Here is a 20,396-nt window from a genome sequence, read left to right on the forward strand (position 1 = left end):
ACAGGAAATAATCGCTGGGGGTCAGATCTAGAGAATACGTCCAATAAGTCCAATTCATGGATTTTTGCCATCGTTTTCACTGACTTGTGACACGGTGCATTGTCTTGGTGAAGCAGCACTTTCTTTTTTTTCAAATGCGGCCGTTTTTCGGCGATTCGTCCTTCAAATGGTCCAATAATGCTATGTAATAGTCGCTGTTGATGGTCCTTCCTTTTTCAAGGTAGTCAATGAAAATTATTTCATGCGCATCCCAAAATACAGACGCCATAACCTTGCCAGCCGACTGTTGCGTTTTCCCACGCTTTGTAGCGGGTTCATCTGTGTGCAGTCCACTCGGATGACTGTCGATTGGACTTCGGAGTGAAATGATGGAGCCATGTTTCACCCATTGACACATATCGACGCAAAAACTCGGGTTTATTACGCTTGATCATCTTAAAACACTGCTCCGAATCATCAGCTTGTCGTTGTTTTTGGTCAAAAGTGAGCACCCACGTTGCAGAGAGCTTTCTCATAGGCATAACTAAAAAACATATTTAATTCCAGTAGCGCCATCTATGTGCCAGGCCGGGGACCTTTCAATTGACCTGTTAGGAGCTGTATTTTGTAAGGTTAAACATTTTGTTTTTAATAGTTTATAGTTCTTATACTGTTCATATATTTTTTATAAATGGTAGGCAATAGTGGATAAATAATCGATTTGTGAATATTGCCGAAAAAGTCATTATAACACTTTTAATCTCAAGAGACATACGAGGACATATTATCCAGGTGCGCATATATTCAATTTTTATTTTCATTTTGCAAATTGGATTTAATTCTATACCAAATTAATTATATTTTAGGCATAATTAACCCTGCGGAAGTATAGTACTTATTATATAGTCCATAGTATAATCCGTAGCAATACAAAAAAACAAAAAAAACATTGAAGTTTAGCTCGCTGAAGAATCTCAAGGGTGATATCGGGTTCGAACTACGGCGATATTTGGCCCTTTTTAATATCCTCGTAAACGAACGGAGATATTGAGTTCGAGATCAACAAATGTTTATCCAAGTTAATTTCTTTAGTTCCAAGTAGGTCCTTTTCTGTAATTTACTAAATAGGTCGTAAATATAACTTTTATATAAGCTAATAGATTACTCTTAAAACTGTCTTAAATAAAGGTATATAAACATATAAATAAATAAACAATAAAGAAAGCATTGACATTTAACAAATAAAACAAAGATATTCCTTAAACATTTCAAACATTTTTTTATTTTAAATAAAACTTTAAAATTGGTACTTAATTTTAAATGTTATATATCGATATATCGATATTTTAAAAATACATCAGTGTCAGGTATTTGAAATACAAATTACATTTTTAAGAACGAATAAATACAAATACAAAATATGTATTTATAATTACCTCGGATCCGCTTTTAAAAATATTGCAAAGAGGAGGGTGAAGTTTGACGTATTTAAAGAGAAAGCTAACATTTATATATAGGTTCGCCTTCACCATTTGCTTTAAATACGTTTAATAATGGAAGGCGTTAATTTTAATAGTATTGGCTTCATTAATATGTTATCAAAGTTCGATTATGTTAGTTGCATAAGATACATGGACATTTTCAAATATAATCGTGAGACCTCCTATATATCATATTGGTATTTTAAAAATCCGTCCGATAAAATATTGTTTTAAAAATGTTGGATATTATTCTTTCATACAAAGTTCTTTCCTTGTAACTATAGTAAGTCCAGTAATATTGGAACAACATATAAGCAGTTCGGGCATCTTCCTAAATTCCTTTAGATATATTCTTATATACTGTGTACTTCGGTCAAACAAAAGCATCCCAGCAAGTAGACAGTTATAGAAAATTCGAGATGCTAACGGATAATTTGAACTGATTTTAGTTTCCTCTAGGGTTTTTACTAAAAGGAACAAATAAATTGAAATGGTAGTTAAAAATATATATGCATTTTATTATTAATAGGTAAGCTTTAGTTAAGGACATTTTGATTTTTGGTGATGAATTTTTGTGGTGTGGTATATAATCATAAATGAATTCAAATATAACAGATGGATAATTTTTAATAACGTTTTGTTAAATAACATATGACTTGTTATTAGTTAATTTGAATAGAAACAAAAGCAATTATTTTACCTGCTGTTAAACATTTAGTTTCAAAACCATAGTTATGTTTTGTTTTACCCTATTTAAATATTGAAGTAGAAATGTTAGGAAGTTAAAGGTTTAAATACTGCTTTGCCTGAAAAAATATCTGTTCAATGGGATTAAAAAGGCATGTTGTTAAAACATTCCATAAAAATGGAATAAGATACTTTTCTGTCAACTCAATTATAACCAGTATTTATCGACAAATTGTTATGAAGTATGAAGGAATTATACATCTGATGTAAACCTCACACAGACATTGAAATTTGACCGGAATGACTTGAGTTAGATGCGAAATTGGACCACTTTATCAATGAGGCAAATTAGACTTGATTGCGGACTCTTATGAAAACTGACTCTGTTATTTCAGACTTATTTAATAATTATATTTATATTCGGGGCCTGCGTGAGTATATTAAATAAACAATATATCTGTAACAATCAGATTTATTCCTAATCTAAGGGTTTCCTCGGGTAAATCTATAACATTTATTAGTTTTACTCTATATTTAAGGGAGTATTCTAGTATAGAAATTTAAAAATAATTTTTTTAATTTAAATTATTTTCGGGGATATAGTAACACGACATCGACGGTTAAAATGATATCTCAAGTTGTACCAAGTTATTTGAAATTTAGTGTGAACCCTTCGTTATACACACTTTTATAACAAAATTATATCAACATAATTATTACTATTTTTAAAAGCTTCGCATACGATAGCAGGACTTCTCAAGATTAAGAATTTTATTTTTTTTTGTTTTCAGATTACTAGGAAGGTTTCAATCGTCCCAATGGAGGTTCGCCATTTCTTGAGCCTGTAACTTTTTGGATTTTTATTTTTTCACTCGTTTTTCCATTTTTTGTTTTTCACTTGTCGTCCAAGTAACCACCGCAATTGTTTGAGTCTCATACCAAGTTCTGGTTTTTGTTTATAACATACTATTTTCACTTGAGCTTGACATCCACAGTCATACCCTAGTAGTATTTCGCTATGTTAGCTTACGGAATAGATCTAGAATCAATTATCAGTGTCAAGTTTTTCTTTCTATGTGAAATCCTGAATAGCATTTAATTTTATTTGCCACTTCTTAATCCACTCAGTATTGTTATGCCAGTTATTCATAATCTATCTACAGTTGTCTCAATATCGTTACATGTAGCGAATAGGGCTGTATCTGTAAATGTGGCCATTATCACTCCTGCATATTTGGGGCTATCTAGTGGCATGCCAGTTATATCCTATATCCTCCATCCTATAACAAGTAGTAATTAGAAGAAGAAAGATCTGGAGAATGCGGCGGATGGGGTAGCACTTTACATTTTAATCTTTCCAAGTATATTTTCACCGGTTTTGCAATATCTGGTTGAATTTTGGTATGCTTAAGAATCACATTTTTGTGTCTTTGCTCATAGTTGATAGCGATACCCATTGATGGTTTCATTGAGCAATGTCTTCAACATTTTTCGGCTGCCTAGAACGCCCTTTGTCTTCGGTGTCACCACTTTTAAAAAGTCGAAACCAGTATTCACATGTTGAAATTGAACATGATTGTCGGAAGTTTCACTCATCATCCGATGATCTTCAGCCGCCTTTTTCTTCAAGTTGAAGTAAGAAGGCGAAACTTCTCACAAATGGGACTTACTAGGTACAAATTCAATTTCATATTCAACACACTGAACATTTTCTGATGAAATGACGACTTCACTGAAAAGTGAAGCCTGTCAGTGAGGTATCAGCATGAAGTTGATTACAAATGTATTTCTTAAAATTAATTTGCCTGTTAGTTAAACAAAATGTAACAAAAAATAACAAAAATATGACAATTTTGGATTTTCGAATTGTTATATATCGTTAAGCTCTTCCGAGTGTTCCCATGCGTTCTTCATAAGATCGCACACGTTCGCAGACCTTATTTGTTTATTGCAATTTAAGAATATCATCGTCCAGGCAGCACAAGCTCATTTCCTGCGAATATTTCATCCTGGTCTGATTGACCGTAATGGTCCTAGACCGTAAGCACGTAAATGGCACCGCCACCAGATTATTATTTTTTGGTCGAAACCGTTATTTTTCAATAGTTGACGAAAACTAAACGCCGAGCTGTTGGTGCTTGTGTGACCAAACTGGTAATGCAATTAACATAACAGGTTCCATCTAGATTGTTGTTGTTTTTGGTTACAGCCATATATTTCAGACAATATGATTTTAATATTGTTTCAGGCTTGTTTTGCGTATGGATCGCTATTCTAATTCTGTTTAATGTCACAAAAAACAAAAATGTACTCATACGAAATTTCAAGAACAACAAAACTATTTTATTAATATCGATGCAGGAAAAAAAATACAACATATAAAATTGCTAATATCAACAAGATCATACTCATATTACTCAACTATAAAGCCAACTGGAAAACACAAACACACTTGTATTAAAATATCAAATTAACTAGAAATCCTGCTGCTTATAGCCACGTAACCAGCGAAAAGCTGTACGATGACGTCGAAATCAAATGGATTTACGAAGTTATCCAAGATTTCGCCTTAAAGCACTGAACAAGGTTACTAAAACATCAACGTGGAAGCAATCCAGCTACTGGACAACAGGCAGAAAATCAGAAGATTGAAGAAAACCAAACCACACGAACTTGTATAGTGTAAAGTGTTATATAGATAGACATTTTACCATAAAACAAGACGATGGACATCGTCCAATATTTTTTCTCCTATATATAGCTGATCTACTGATTAATTACCATAACAGGTCAATTGAAAAGTCTCCGGGCTGACACATAGATGGCGCTATTAGAATTGAATCCATATGATTTTTAATTAGCCCTAACCCTCAAAAGATGCGTGTATAAATTTAACAGCCGATCATTAGTTTGTGAATTATAGCATTTTGAGTGAAGCAACATTTGTTATTGTGAAAAATGGATAAAAAGAAATTTCGCGTGTTGATAAAATATTGCTTTTTGAAGGGAAAAAATACAGTTGAAGCAAAAACTTGGCTTGATGCTGAGTTTTCGGACACTACCCCAGGAAAATTAACCATCAAACATTGGTATGCTAAGTTTAGACGTGATGAAATGAGAACCGAAGACGGTAAACGCAGTGGACGCCCAAAAGAGGTTGTTACTGGCGAAAACATAAAAAAAACCACGAAATGATTTTGAATGACCGTAAATTGAAATTCAATGAAATAGCCGACACTCTAAAGGTATCAACTGAACGTGTACATCATATGATTCACGAATATTTGGGTATGAGAAATCTCTGTGTAAAATTGGTGCCACGCTTCTGACCAAAAACAACGTGTTGATGATTCGGAGCAGTGTGTGAAGACGATCAAGCGTAATAAACCCGAGTTTTAGTGTCGACATGTGACAATAGATGATCCATCATTTCACTCTGAAGTCCAATCGACAGTCATCTGAGTGGACTGCACACGATGAACCCGCTCCAAAGCGTGGGAAAACGTAACAGTCGGCTGGCAAGGTTATGGCGTCTGTATTTTGGGATGCGCATGGAATAATTTTCATTGACTACCTTGAAAAATGAAGGACCATCAACAGCGACTATTACATAGCGTTACTGGACCATTTGAAAAGAAAGCTTCGAATTGCTTCCTCATCCACCGTATTCTTTAGATCTGGCCCCCAGCGACTATTTCCTGTTCTCAGATCTCAAAAGAATGCTCGCTAGGAAGAAATTTTCTTTGAATGAAGAGGTGAGCGCCGAAACTAAGGCCTATTTTGAAGCAAAGGACAAATCGTACAACAAAAATGGTATCGAAAAGTTGCGAAAGGTCGCTATAATCAGTGTATAAGGGAATTATGTTGAACAAAAAAAAACTATTTTTGTCTAAAAAATGTGTTTTACTATGGTAGGCCGGGGACTTTTCAATTGACCTGTTATATCTAATACTAAAAATCTATATCTATACTAAAAATTGCTATATATCTAATAATAGCATCAAAGAACATCGAAATACATCTCACTGTGGCTGAAAACATGGCGCATTAAAGCAAGATCTACCCATGTTACTTTTACTCTGCGCAGAAGCACATGTCCACCAGTGAATAATAATAATGGTCAACTTCCCCAAGTAGAAGATGCTAAGTATTTTGGTATGCATGTAGACTGACTCTTAAATTGGAAGAAGTACATATGTGCTAAACGGTAACAGACTTAGATTTAAACTACATCAAATGTATTGACTTAAAGGGCGCAAACCCAAGTTATTATTAGATATCAAGGTACTACTGTATGAATTAATACTTAGGCCTGTCATATGGAATCCAACCATGTGGTACTGATAGTAAGCCTAATGTAGCTACCACTGAAAGGTTCCTGTTGTCTCTAATGAACTGATACAGTAATATGCTATTTCCCTTTAGAACTTATAAGTGCAAATTAAAATGCTTGTGCTAATGCTTTGAAAGACCGTTAGTGTCTCATCAGTTAAATATGCAAGATGATAGTGAAGTGCGTAGACTAAAACGTTTAATGCCCTCTGATCTGATTAATTGACATATATAGAGATTTAGAATAAGATACTTTAAACAGAAATCTACATATTATGTATATATAGAGGAACCAATCAAATCAATCATTGACATAACTAAGTAAAATGAAAGAAGACGACTTGATTATTTTGTTAATGACACTATTATATTGTAGATTCAAGGTAATAAGACAGGAGTTAATATAACTTAATATCATTGATTATTACTAATAGCATTGTACTTGTTAACTGAATGCTCTTACCTGGCATACACACACATCTGAAAGTCCCTGGATCATCTAGACAGGAACCTTCGTTGTGACAAGGATGAGACTCGCATTCGTTGACGTTGGTTTCACATCGTGGTCCAGTGAAGCCTTGAGTACAATTGCACGCAAATGAACCCGGTGTATTGACGCATATACCATCGTGTTCACACGGAGAACCTAGAAACAAAAGAGATATTTTAACGTAAGATCAACAACAATGTTTGTATTGTTTTCTTATTATTCTCATCTTCTCACCAGGTACTCTTATTTTTCACGTTCTATAAACTGATCGATATATCGAAATATTATTAAAATTATTAAATTATTTGAAAAAATTCTATTGGATCGGCACATAAAATCATTTATAGTTACAAATAGCTATTGCTGAACAGAAAAATGGCGTATCAAAATGCAGTGCATATTGATGTAACCAACAAGAAAACAAAAGAATCAAACACAAATCAGTACTCTCATGATGGATGCAAGACTCAAGTTGAAGTACAAGAAAATGTACTGATTATTGGGTAAATACTTGGTTCCGTCAGTACATAATAGGCTTTTACTTTACTAGCAAGTTTTGAAGAAAGTGTGGACTTATAATATTCCACTCTGGGGTTGCACCAGCCAAAGCAATATAAATATCATACAAAGACAAAACAAGGTACTGCGAGGTATTGTGATGCTTCATGGTACATTCGTAATGACAATCTGCATAAAGACCTGAAGGTGAAAACTGTTCGTAACATTACCAAGTACTATTCCGAAAGACATGAATAGAGGTTCCATCGGCACATCAATGTTAAGGTTCTCCAGCCCCTAGACAATGATGGCTTAGTCAGAAGATTAAAGAGAGTAAAACCATTTGAAAACTCAGGGTACATTAAAAACAGTAATATTAGATGTTAAGTCCAAGGGGTCTATAGTAGAATAAGTACTTTGTAATTTTAAAACCGTAGCAAATTAGGATAAAAACAAATAGCTTATTAGTGTTAATTTACTAGATTACCGTAATCAATAATAATAAAAAAAATATAAATTGATAAATTAACAACAAAATGAAATAAAAAGTTAATAGTCAATATATACTAATAATATGTTATTTATAATTAACGTATATTGGCAAAAATACTTTCTCATGCTTCCCAACAGTCCAGATCTTGTCGCAGTCAACAAGTGATTGCTAATCGGCGATGACCTCGACTGGCTCCATTGCTAATTGCCTTTGCCACCGGTGGTGACCCTTGCGGCCGGTCGACCAGACAATTAACCTAATGACGATGACGGGCATCGATTTGTCTCAATAATTTACTCGTGAATCTCGTAACAGGGCACAAATTGAAAGTGGATCGCCGACTGCCTCGTTTGCGATCAACATAGTAGGCCTTAATGATTTTATTTCATGCAACGTTTAACTCGATAAAATTGGTTGATTTCTCGAATTATAAATAAAATAGCTGAATAAAACGTGCCAATATCCACAAACTTGACACCTTCACAGTGATAATATTTATATTTTTCATTAAAAATCAACAAGCTTCAGATTTCAGAACATTTCAGATTACCAGTTGAAATTTATTTAGTTTTCATTAAAATCAATCATTAATTCAAGCCCAAGTGATATAATTCTTGGGCATGATTTATTTGACAGTACCCTGTGAATAATGCATTTATTGACACAGTTCCACAATGATTACACAATTGTGACGTCGTAAATAATATTATTATATTAAAAACAACAAATATTATTCATAAGATTTTTATCAAAATCAACAAATTATTTTAACAAACTTGACACTTTTAAAATAATCAACTATATATTTTTTAATTTTCATTAAAAATCAACTCTACATTTTTGGAGTGGATGATTTCATTACAATTAAAACAAAAGTTACAATTATTATTGATCGATTTATATTAATTTAGTGTTTATTAAGATCAACAAACATGATATTACTGAAATTAACATTTCATTCTTTTCTGAAATACTAACTGTAGTCATTAGTACCCATTATCTTAATTTTTTAACCGACTTCCAAAAAGGAGGAGGGTCTATGTTCGGCTGTATATTTTTTTAATGTACGATCGCCGATTTTTCCATCAATTGTGGGCCGATTTTCAAAATTATTTTTTTATTCGAAAGAGTGCCCTTCTGAGGTGGTCCTATTGAAACCAAATCAGGATCTGATGGGGGAAAGGGGGGAAATCGAAACGCTTAAATTTCAAGGGTACGTATAAAGTTTTCACATTTTTTTAATCTAAAATAATTAAATATTTGTATATAATGTTAATGCTGAGCTGACGAAACTGTGACGAAAAATCGAAAGTCGTTCAGTGTAAAAGCTATTCAGTTTGTTTTTTAAGCACTAACTGTAGCATATAAGATCTCGTAGAAATATTGTTGAGAACTGCTTCTATGGTATAATCGTTAAAGAGTCTAGCTCCCAAACGGAGGTCACGCATTCAATTCCCGGCGGGGACGATAAGTTTTTGTTGTTGTATAGTTAGAACATTTGTCAAATCACCTAGGCTAGGTAGCGAATCTCGGGGCCAATATAAAAATATACAAAAATAATAATATAATTTCGTGACATACAAAAAAAATTAAATTACCAACAAAACAAATCTAAATTAATATAACTTTGGGTTCGGCACAGACTTCAAAGTAGTCAGTTGGCAGTAGATAGATTACATAAGGTTTTTATTTATTTTTATATATTTATTACAATTATTATTATGTACATATTTTATTTAAATATTTTTTTTGGTGTTAAAAATCTAAGTTTGATTATTTTTTAATTTTTAGTGAGTTCCTAATTAATTTTGAAGTCGGTTCAATTTTTTTTGTTAAAAATATTTTATAGAGTGCCTTTTATTAGTATTACGGTTTATTTGTCAATCCATAATTTAAAAATAATAATTAACATTGATATTTTTATTGAAATTATATATCAAGTATTGTTTATTTAAAATATTTCATTAATATTAACAATTTTGGGTTATTCGATTTTTGTTTTTACTGAAATCAATAACGTATGCTAACATCAATATGCTCAATATTATCATCAATTAAGTTTCCTGCAATTTATTGTAATTTTCATTAATTACATCAACATTAATATATATTTTGAGATACTGATTTTGAATGTCGAAAATGCAGATACTTTAATTTTTCATTGGAAATCAACAATATAACATTTTGTTTAGCTATCTTCATTAAAATCAAATAAATACCAGCAAAATATGATCTAAAACATTATTTACTGTTATTATAGATCGATTCATATTAATACATTTTTCATTATGATCGACAAATACGATATAGCTGAAATCAACGTTTCATTGTTTCTTAAAATACTAACCGTAGCCATTAAAATCAATTATATTAATTTTTATATTGCAATTTTATTAATTATATTTTTAATAATAATAATAATAATTTGAATACACTAATTAACATTGGTATTTTATCGAATTTCAATATAAGTATGGTTTATTTAAACGATTTTATTAATACCAAGAATTTTGGTGGGTATTCGATTTTTTTCTGTGCTGTGCTCAATATTATCATCAATCAGGTATCCCGTCACTTCTTGTGCTTTTTAATAATTTTAAAAGTTACCAATTTTGAAAGTTGAAAATGTGTTGATACCTTAATTTTTTTCTGAAAATCAACATTTTGTTGAGATCCCTTCATTAAATCACCATATTTTACTAAAATTAACTTTAATAAAAACGACGACCACTAGTTATCGAGCGGGCTCGGTACCTGGATGTTGAAAGTACAAGAACAAAAAAAACTTTTGTGAGAGTTCGATAACACCTCGGCGTCGAAGCAGATTCGTTATGCAAACAAAAGCCGAAGGAATGGTTCGTCGATTTGTCGACGCTAACTGAAGAATAATCGATTTTTTCATATTCACCAGGCTCCGGAGGACCGTGAATAGAAAGATTATCCACGGACAGAAGCCGGTAATCGTCTAAACAAATAGGTAAGCCGCCGCACAATGGAATAGCCTGACAATTAAAAAAAGGATCGGGTGTATCTAATGTAGATGAGAATTAAGGAGAAAAAGAATGCCCATATGAAATTCGTTCTTCGTGTAACAGTTGCCCAGTGTTTCTTTTCCGTTGTTAATTTTCTATCAGCGTTGGCTTTGAACATTGGTAATTAATGCGAGGCCCGCTTAACGAGTCATTTAACTCCGTAACACTAATAGATTATCCTGTTTATTTTGGTCATTGCAGTCAAGTTGTTTGTATACTTATATAACTGTATATCAGTTAAATTTTATTAATAATCTTGTTTGATATTTAATAAACGTTTCGTAAGTATCAATAAAGCATTATCATTTTCTATATTGCTATAGTTTTGTTAATTTTATGAAAACACACACACACACACACACACATATATATATATATATATATATATATATATATATATATATATATATATATATATATATATACTGTATGTATATTTATATTTCTTTTTTATTTTATGTTTTTATGTATGTTTTAGTTTTTATATATATTTTGCATTTCTTTAAAGTTAAGTTTCAGAAATATCAACAACTGACCAACATTTTTAATTTAAATATATTATCATGTGTATACCAGTTGATATTGTATAAGCCTGTTTCATAAAACATCAACATTCTTAACATAAGCGCCATTGATATTATTCTTTGACTCTTATGATGACCTATTTATAAATCATCAAGATCCTTAATTCAAGGTTTTGGCATCCAAGGATTCTTGGACATTTGTCTCAACAATGTATCAACAATTTTAAATAGCTTAAATGTACATTTATTGAGTTATTTGAAGTTTTGTTTTATGAATAATTTGTTTAACCCATTGTTGTTGAAAATATTATCATTATATTAAAAATAACTAAATATTACTAACAATATATTACTGACTTATTACTGGACTGCTGATGTTACTGACTGATTACCGAAAGATATTATCTAGGAGCTGGAGAACCTCAACATTGATGTGTTGATGGAGTTTCTGTTCATATTTTTGAGCGTAGTCCTTGATAACGTTATCGACAGTTTCTACCTTATGCAGGTCGTTACGAATGTACAATGAGGCATTAACAATACCTCTCAGTATCTTGCTTAGTAATCTTTGTACAATATTTCTATTGCTTTGGCAGATAGCAGACTCAGAGTTGAACAACATAAGCCCACACTAGTTTCAAAACTTTTGGTGAAGTAAAAGCTCATTATATGCTGATAGCGCTGAATACTGATATTTAACGTCAAGGGTTATGCCAAATATTTGGCTGTATTTCTATACGAGGTTACTTGCTGATTTATATATATATATATATATATATATATATATATATATATATATATATACTGGCTTGTATCAGTCAGTTATATATGACTCCAAAATTTTTTAACATTAGTGAGGGAGATATAGTGGTGAATATATTTATTAAGTCGTATTTAATATACTATTTCTAACAATCTCCATAGTTGTTTTATGTATTTTTTGCACAGTACCGGTACATCTATAGTAAACAGTGATATGTTAATAGCGCCACAAGTGTGAATTACTGGTATCTTCTTTTACTGAATGCACTTATCGTCGACGGATCCACTTCATATATGCTCAGGTGTCGAACGATTTGTTTGCATTAGTTATTTTTAGAAGGTGAAACGTCATTCATCGAATACTTTTCCATCTTATGAGAATGAGCTGTTGAATTTCCTGCTCTTCACAACGTTCTCGCATTTGCTCTGTCAAACCTCAACAGCTCCGCGCCATTTTTGTTATATATTTTTCTTAAAAATTGAGGGAACGTTTTTAAGCACAATTACAAATTTTCATAAAAGTCACCAAAGTATTTTTCATAGATATCAACAGTACGTAGAGTAATGTCGCTATTAAAAATATGAAATATTTCTGTTTAGTAGCTTTATTCACAAAGTGTCAACAATACACTAAAATATCCTTAACATAAACATAATTTATTAACTTTTTATAATTTATCAGCTAATTTAATTTATTTTTGCTAAATTTAGTTGGTATATAACCTACTTCACAAAGTCTCAACGATTTCTGTCAGTTTTATGTTATGTTTTATTCCATTTAATAGTAAAATAATGTTAATATTTTTATCTTTATTTAGCTCCCTTAATTGGTTCCAAAGAGGCTCTTGTTCTCATTCGAAATTCATTAAAAGTGGAATTATTAAATCGAATGCACGATAGCTAATCAATTTCTAAATGGAACAAGGTAGTGGTGTTGCTGGACATTTGTTTATGGAGGCATTCTAATTGCCTTTTATTAGACGCTGGTTTCGGTGGAGGTTATTTGAAATGTAAATTACCCAATATATATTCAGAGAGTTGAGGATTGATATTTTTATGAAATTTATTCTCGTTTTTTAAATTAATTTTTCGGTTTGTCTCAATTGTATGTTAATGTTCTTCAGTTTTCTAAATAAAATAGTAAATATTTAATACAGTCGATTCATACATAACTTGTTAATATTAACATATTAAGCTAATACAATGCAATAAAATCGTTAATAACAAAAATATATCAGGCCTATATACTAATTTTAAAGGATTTACAATAGATGGTGTTACTGTGTATTAAATCACATCGAGTACTTTTGTAACCAACTACATGTCGAAATATGAACACAATTTTTGCCAGTACGTTGAAAATACAAATTCATTCATACAAGACATTTATACTCAATAAATCGCAATTGCAGGAGGTCGTCGAATGTTGTCTGAAGCTTACGGCAACTATGCTCCATCGATTTCAACACGTGAGTCGATGAAACCATCAATGGGGATCGCTATCGATTACAAATGACGGGATGATGGTTTGGGACAGAGGAAAAGGACCGGAGTAAGACACAATGATGTTATTTTTCAGTATGACAACGCTCGATCACATGTTGAAAAAAGTGTGAAAACATACTTGGAAACATTAAAAGTGCTACCCTACCCGCAATATTCTTCAGACATTGATATTTCTGATTACTACTTGTTCCGATATATCCGGGTCCTTAATTGTCAGAGCAGTGTTTTAGTTCTTATGAAGATATCAAAAAATTGATCGATTCGTGAATAATCACAAAATATACATTGTTTTTATCAACATGAATTTAGGACTATACTTCGAATGAAATATATTGTACTGATTTTTCACAATAAAATCTCAAATTAAAAAAAAACTTTAAAACTAATTTATATGCCTAATACACTCAAAACTTCCTAATACATATATGATGGAATTTTAAGCATAAAATGAACCCAGGTTTTACTTAACTTTATTCAAAATACTCAAAAATAAACACGCCTTTCATTCAACATTTCAAACTATTCAAATGAAAGTCAAAAGAAACAAATGAAAACAGATTAACACAAATTAAGCAAATACACTTTCTTGTTTTAATTTAATTTCACCATTTGAGTTAACGTTAAATATTTGACTCTATTTTTAAAATTTTCATTATTATCAACATTTTTAATTGAATACTGATATTATTATTTGAATATAAATTTTAATGACTGAATGCATAACATTAAAACAAACGTATTAAATTCGATAATTCCGAATACATTCGGATGAACAGTCCGTAAGATGCGTGTTATTATCTAAAATATGATGTAAAATAACTGTACCAAGTTCTCACGGATATCATACCATCGACTTTTCGAATTTGACATCATCCACATTCAAATTTCGATACTTATTGTTCGTATTCGGTATTGTTCTTTGAGAAAATGCTATATGAACTGGAATCGACCATTTCGGTGCGCCATGTGGCCGTCACCAGCGACCAGTACTTCGGTCATTGACAAGAAGACGCGACGACGACCGTGAGAGCATCAGGCGGTACTATTAACGACAACGGCCATCCTCACTTGTAATTAGCGGACGTAGTGCGTGTACTGACGATGGGGGTGGCGTTGCCGATATTTTAGTACACCAATATGCGTGCGCGTGGTTTCATCGAATAAAAATAACATAAAAAAAAACTCTTACCCTGTTCACACTCATCGATATCCTCCGAGCAGTCGGTTCCTTTGTATCCCGATGCACAGCTGCAAGTGTATGAACCATTAATGGGGCTTGTGTCACAAATGGCATCGATGTGACAGGGATTACTGGTACAGGCATCGTCCAAATGACATAACAAACCTAGCAGAAAAAAGTTGAATAATAACTATTTGGCTATAATAACAATTATAAAGGTTTAGATAATCTACACCTAGTCAGAGGTCATGCATTTTCACTTGCATGAACAACATTTTCATTTAAATAAATATATTAAATTAAATATGGTCTTTTTATTAAAGATAACTAATTATTATTAAAATATAAACGATGTTTATTTACATATATTAAGATATTTTAGTTCTTATCTATACTTCAACTTTAATTAAGAATTTTTTAAATGGTATCAATCAGTTGTATTTAAAATATAGCGTGTATTGGCCTATATATTAATTTAAAAGGATTTACAATAGACGGAGTTACTATGTATTAAATCGCATTGGCTACATTTGTAACCAACTTCGTGTTGAAGCCTCACTGACTAATCACTTTTCAGTATGTGTCATTTCGTTGAAGTGAGAAGAAATATTTTTTCAGTGCGTTGAAAATGTATGAATTTGTAGCGAGCAAATAGCATTTGTGGGGTTTTACTTGTTTAGTATAACCGTCCGGTCACTGACCAAACTTTCACCATTCGTTCGATTACTGGGTACCCGGGTACCCACCTATAGCGTGGCAGATGTGCAAGTCATTAGTGTACTGAAGCCAACAGAATACCTGACAATTGACGAGCAACTTTATCCATACCGAGGTCGAACTAGATTCACTCAGTATATTCCGTCAAAGCCAGCTAAATATGGAATTAAAGTATGGTGGATATGTGGTGCTGAAAATTCGTATCCACTTACTGGACAGCTTTACACTGGAAAATCGAAAGATGGTCGTGAGAAAAACGTTGGTGAAAAAGTTGTCAAAGACTTGGTGGCACCGTATACAGAATCCGGTAGAAACATTTCAATGGATAATTTCTTCACTACTCTTCCACTGGCAAAATTTTTACTATCTTGGAACTTGACAATTGTTGACACCTCGAAGAAAAATAAAGCGTACATTCCACCAGCAATGGCTATATCAAAAACGTGAGAAGAATTATCCATTGTGTTTGGCTTTCATGAAAAAGTTGCCCTATGTAGTTACGTGCCAATAAAAACAAGGTAGTAATTATGCATCATCAATGCATCATGAAGTTAAAACTAGTGATAGTACAAAGAAAAAACCCGAAATTATTGAGTTTTATAACTGGTCTAAAGCTGGAGTAGACACGATGGATAAAATGCTTGGTAGATATTAAGGTCCAAGAGACATTAATGGATATTGGGTTATGTGTGAAATGCTGCTTCAATGGTAAAATTAGAAAGATATTTTGCATCGTACTGTTACCGGTAACGAAAAGTGAATCCATTATAATAATCTAAAGCGCAAAAAAAAATGGGGACCACCTTGGTCAGGCATGAATACCAACGACAAAACCAAATACTCATAGCTTCAAGTCAATGTTTTGTATTTAGTGGACCAAAAAAATGGGTCTATTCGTGGATAACCTCAAAAGAAACATTTTTCTTTCGATACGGAATCCGTAAATTGCATTGGAAAGTAGCGACTACCGATGGACAATATTTTGAATAAAATACATTGTACCGATTTTTTTTTCGTTCGAAACGACCGGTTTGTTGCGTTTAAACATGGCCAAACATTGCTCAGAATCATCAATGAGTTCTTATTTTTAGTCCAATTGTGAACAAACGCACCACCTATTTTGAACGGAGCTTTCTCATAGTTAAATGCCCACGCAATATAAAACCTACACGTTCTTTTGATATCTTTAGAACATTAGCTATCTTACGCAACTTCACTTTTCGATCATTCAAAACGATTTTGTGGATTTTTTTGATGTTTTCTGGTGTTACCACCTCATTTGGAAGTCTACTGAGTCCTTATAACACTTTTCAAGCCATTGCTTTGCATTCAGGTATTTTTCCCATCAAGAAGCAGTGTAAAATTAAAGCACGAAATTGTTTTTGATCCATTGTTTTGAAAATAACGAAAGTACTGTTACTCTTAGCATAATAACTCACAAACTTATGAGTAGAATATCCTGAATGAAATTTAACAGTTTTCGTTTGAAGGTTAGTACTAACTGAAAAAGCGGTGAATGCAATAATACTAGCGTCTTCTATGTGTTAGGTCCAAGACTTTACAGCTTATGTGTTATAAATACTAATGTTATATCGTGCGAATGATATAGCATGGTGCTCAATACTCGAGCAGTATTCGACCACGGTCGTTGCGTATTACACTTAAAGCTACGAAGACTGCGTATTCGAAGGAACAAGGCGGTGTGTTTATCTAAGACTATAAGAAGTATGATGGGTATGACGTCTAATGATTGGGGTTAAATTTAACCCCTCAGTGTTTCTTTGAATGACGGCACATCTTTCCGTAAAATAAAAGTTTTTGTAATTTTAACTTATACATATCATACGTAATATGTATTTAATTTTACTTATATTTAAATATCAATTGGTTTTTTTTATTAGTATCAACTTAAAATAGTTGTATTTAAAATATAGCGTTCGTATTTTAGTCTTGTTTGTTTTATTTGGTCCAACATTGAATTTTAAAGTAATTTTCAAAATTTTAAGGCAACATCAACAAATTTAGCTATACCTTCGGAGTATTTTTATTATCTTTTAATAATTGATTTCTTCGTCTTTCTAACAATCATAAACTCTTATCTGCGATTTAATTGAAAAATTGACATAACAGTAAAGCAGGTGTGTGAAATAGCTAAATATGTTGATGAGCTACAGGCTACAAATTGATGAAGATCTAATAGAAACAACAAAAAAACCAAACCAAAGCATAATTATAGCGTAAAAAATGAATTTCTACACTTAAAAAGTTGTTTTTCTCACAAAGAACGAACGAACTGATAAATACCGCTTACCATCCACAATTATATTCTATTATCAAGTACGAACGGGGCCTTATTAAACGACTAATTTGCGTATTATACTATTTAAATCGTTCGGGTTTCAGGTTGATTGAGCAGCCATTTTCTATCGCATTATCACGTTTCAGTTTTTGGTGCAGTTTTTTCGGCGATTCAATACGTTCCAAATAACGGATCCGGGTTTTTTCGCTTCTGAATACTCGTCGACGTAATATCCGTTCAATTAAAATAGTCTCGGAGGCAGTAAAAAGCCATGATCTGATAATATATTTTTATTAAAAATATCGCTCTGTCCATCTTTCAATATGTGTGTTAACAGCCACAATTATGCACCGTTTTATTATTTGTTAACGTGTAAATATTATTTGAGTGTTTAGCGTTGTTGCAAGTCTCAAGAAGTCGGAATAATGGGGCGATAACTCTTGGTTTTTCTGCAAGACAATGAGATCCTTGCAACTACGTCATCAAATATTATATCATTCTATTTGCCTGATTTCGCTCCGTTGATTTATTCTTTTTTATATCTCAATATTCCTTCTTGTACGAGAGTCGTTATTCATATTTTGAGCGTGTTGTTAGGCCCCATATGAGGTTTTAATTTGAAAGTTTGGCCATTTTTAACCATAACTTTCTTCAGAAGGTTTGCCATTTGAGTACAACTTGTGTTGTTTACAGTGATTAAAAAATAAAAATTGGAGTTAACTTAAACATATTCGTGTGATGATTTCTTACGACTTTCGACGTTGATTATCAAGACCAGAGTGTATCGATTAAGTACTTCAACGCTTGGCAATGCTACTGAGAAACATTGGTATAACACATTTAATCCTGGCCACAGTTCGCTAAGAAATCATGGTGAAGATCGTCCATGGAAAACATTAATGTTGTCCGCGAAAATATATTGCGAGATCGTCATGTGCACTTACCGTAAGATTGAGTCATGCTTGGGCATTAGTATGACGAGCATTAATAAAATATTGCATAAACATGTAGCTGTGAAACAGCTTTGTTCACGTTGGATCCTGCATAATTTGACAAAAGTTCAGAAATATAGCGGTGTTAAAAGCTCTGTGTGTAACATCTACACAGGAGAAGATTCCTAGATCTATGCGTATGAGCCCTAAATAAAGCAACAAACAACATGTCGTGCAGCATGTCAAGAGCTCAATTTGCTTGAAAATTATACTCATTGGGACAGGACAATCGCCGAATCAATTATTTCTGCAAGTTAGATACGCACATTATCATCTGCTATCATCATTTCTACATGCTTCCCATCTAATCCACGTGACATGTGAAACAAACATAAAGATAACATGTCAGAAGGCATTTTATTATCGATTTCGTGTCAGCTCAAGGAATCTTGAACTTGAGGTAAATAAGGAGCTGCATAATCAGGCTTTGTTCTTGATCGAAGATATGTTACTTCATGTGCGGCAGTTTGTTAGTCAGATTAGGGATGTCAGCGCCAGATCGCGGAATAAATGATGCATTTAATAGAAAATTGGAATGTGAACGTGAATATAATCGACAAATTAGCTTAATCAGTTCAAATTCGAATGTACCCCTATCGCAAAATATATTCCTCATGTCATTGATTTTGGCCACTGTTCGTGCGATATTCGAAATTGCGGTAACAGTTGCTTCTTCTGGAATAGCGGCCACGTTGTTAGAAGGGTATAGTGTTAAAACGTTAAAATTGCCATTAAATCTTCTCAACTACTGAACAACCGACATGTAACATTGCAAAAACACTCTGTAAAAATTTTAGCCGCCTCAAAAACTGTCATCTGGAGCAGACGCGCAATGGCGCATTAGAAGTTTTGATCGAGCCTTAAAAGATTTGCGCAATGATTTTAATATCTGGCGATTTCCGCCAAACACTGCCAGTCATTTCAAGATCGACTGCTGTTGATGAAATAAACCGAAAAATGTCCGTGCGAGATCCGAAATTGCGGTAGCAGTTGCTTATTCTGGAACAGCGGCCAAGTTGTTAGAAGGATGCTGTACGGCTCATTTAGCGCAACTACTGAGCAACCGACATATAACATTACAAAACACTCTGTAATGGCCGCAAAAATAATTTTTTGGAACCTTAAAAGCTTAGCCTCGAGAAAGTGGCGCAAATATTTTACTTTCTGGCGATATTCGCCAAACACTTCCAAGATCGACTGCTGCCGATGAAATAAACGCTTGTCTCAAATCATCGAAACTGTGGCGCTACGTGAAGAAACTTCAAGTGACAGCAAACATGAGAGTTACATTGTTGAACGACACATATGCTGAATATTTGTCCAAGCAATTTTTGCAATTTCGTGTTTATCGAAAGAAGAGCTCATCAGCAAAATATTTATGAACATCATTGCTAACCACACAAATAACAATTGATTAAGTGAGC

General features: G+C 32.7%; 2 protein-coding genes across 4 annotated transcripts in view; one reads left to right on the top strand and one right to left on the bottom strand.

The window, feature by feature from the left end:
• The window catches only part of CCDC151 (Coiled-coil domain containing protein 151), a 170,421-nt gene that overhangs the window by 24,428 nt on the left and 125,597 nt on the right, over positions 1-20,396 (top strand). The gene's annotated exons all lie outside the window — the stretch shown is intronic.
• The window catches only part of N (neurogenic locus Notch protein), a 153,945-nt gene that overhangs the window by 14,953 nt on the left and 118,596 nt on the right, over positions 1-20,396 (bottom strand). For all 3 annotated transcript variants that reach the window (XM_076401969.1, XM_076401968.1, XM_076401967.1), the window contains exons 8-9: positions 14,974-15,129; positions 6,943-7,125 (exon numbers count right to left, since the gene is read on the bottom strand). In XM_076401969.1, the coding sequence (XP_076258084.1) occupies positions 6,943-7,125; positions 14,974-15,129 (339 nt within the window). The remainder of the gene's footprint in view (positions 1-6,942; positions 7,126-14,973; positions 15,130-20,396) is intronic.

This window comes from Rhynchophorus ferrugineus, unplaced genomic scaffold (assembly GCF_030347505.1).
Source record: "Rhynchophorus ferrugineus isolate W39M unplaced genomic scaffold, kcgeb_rfMv2 rfM4, whole genome shotgun sequence".
Taxonomy (NCBI): Eukaryota; Metazoa; Arthropoda; class Insecta; order Coleoptera; family Curculionidae; genus Rhynchophorus; species Rhynchophorus ferrugineus.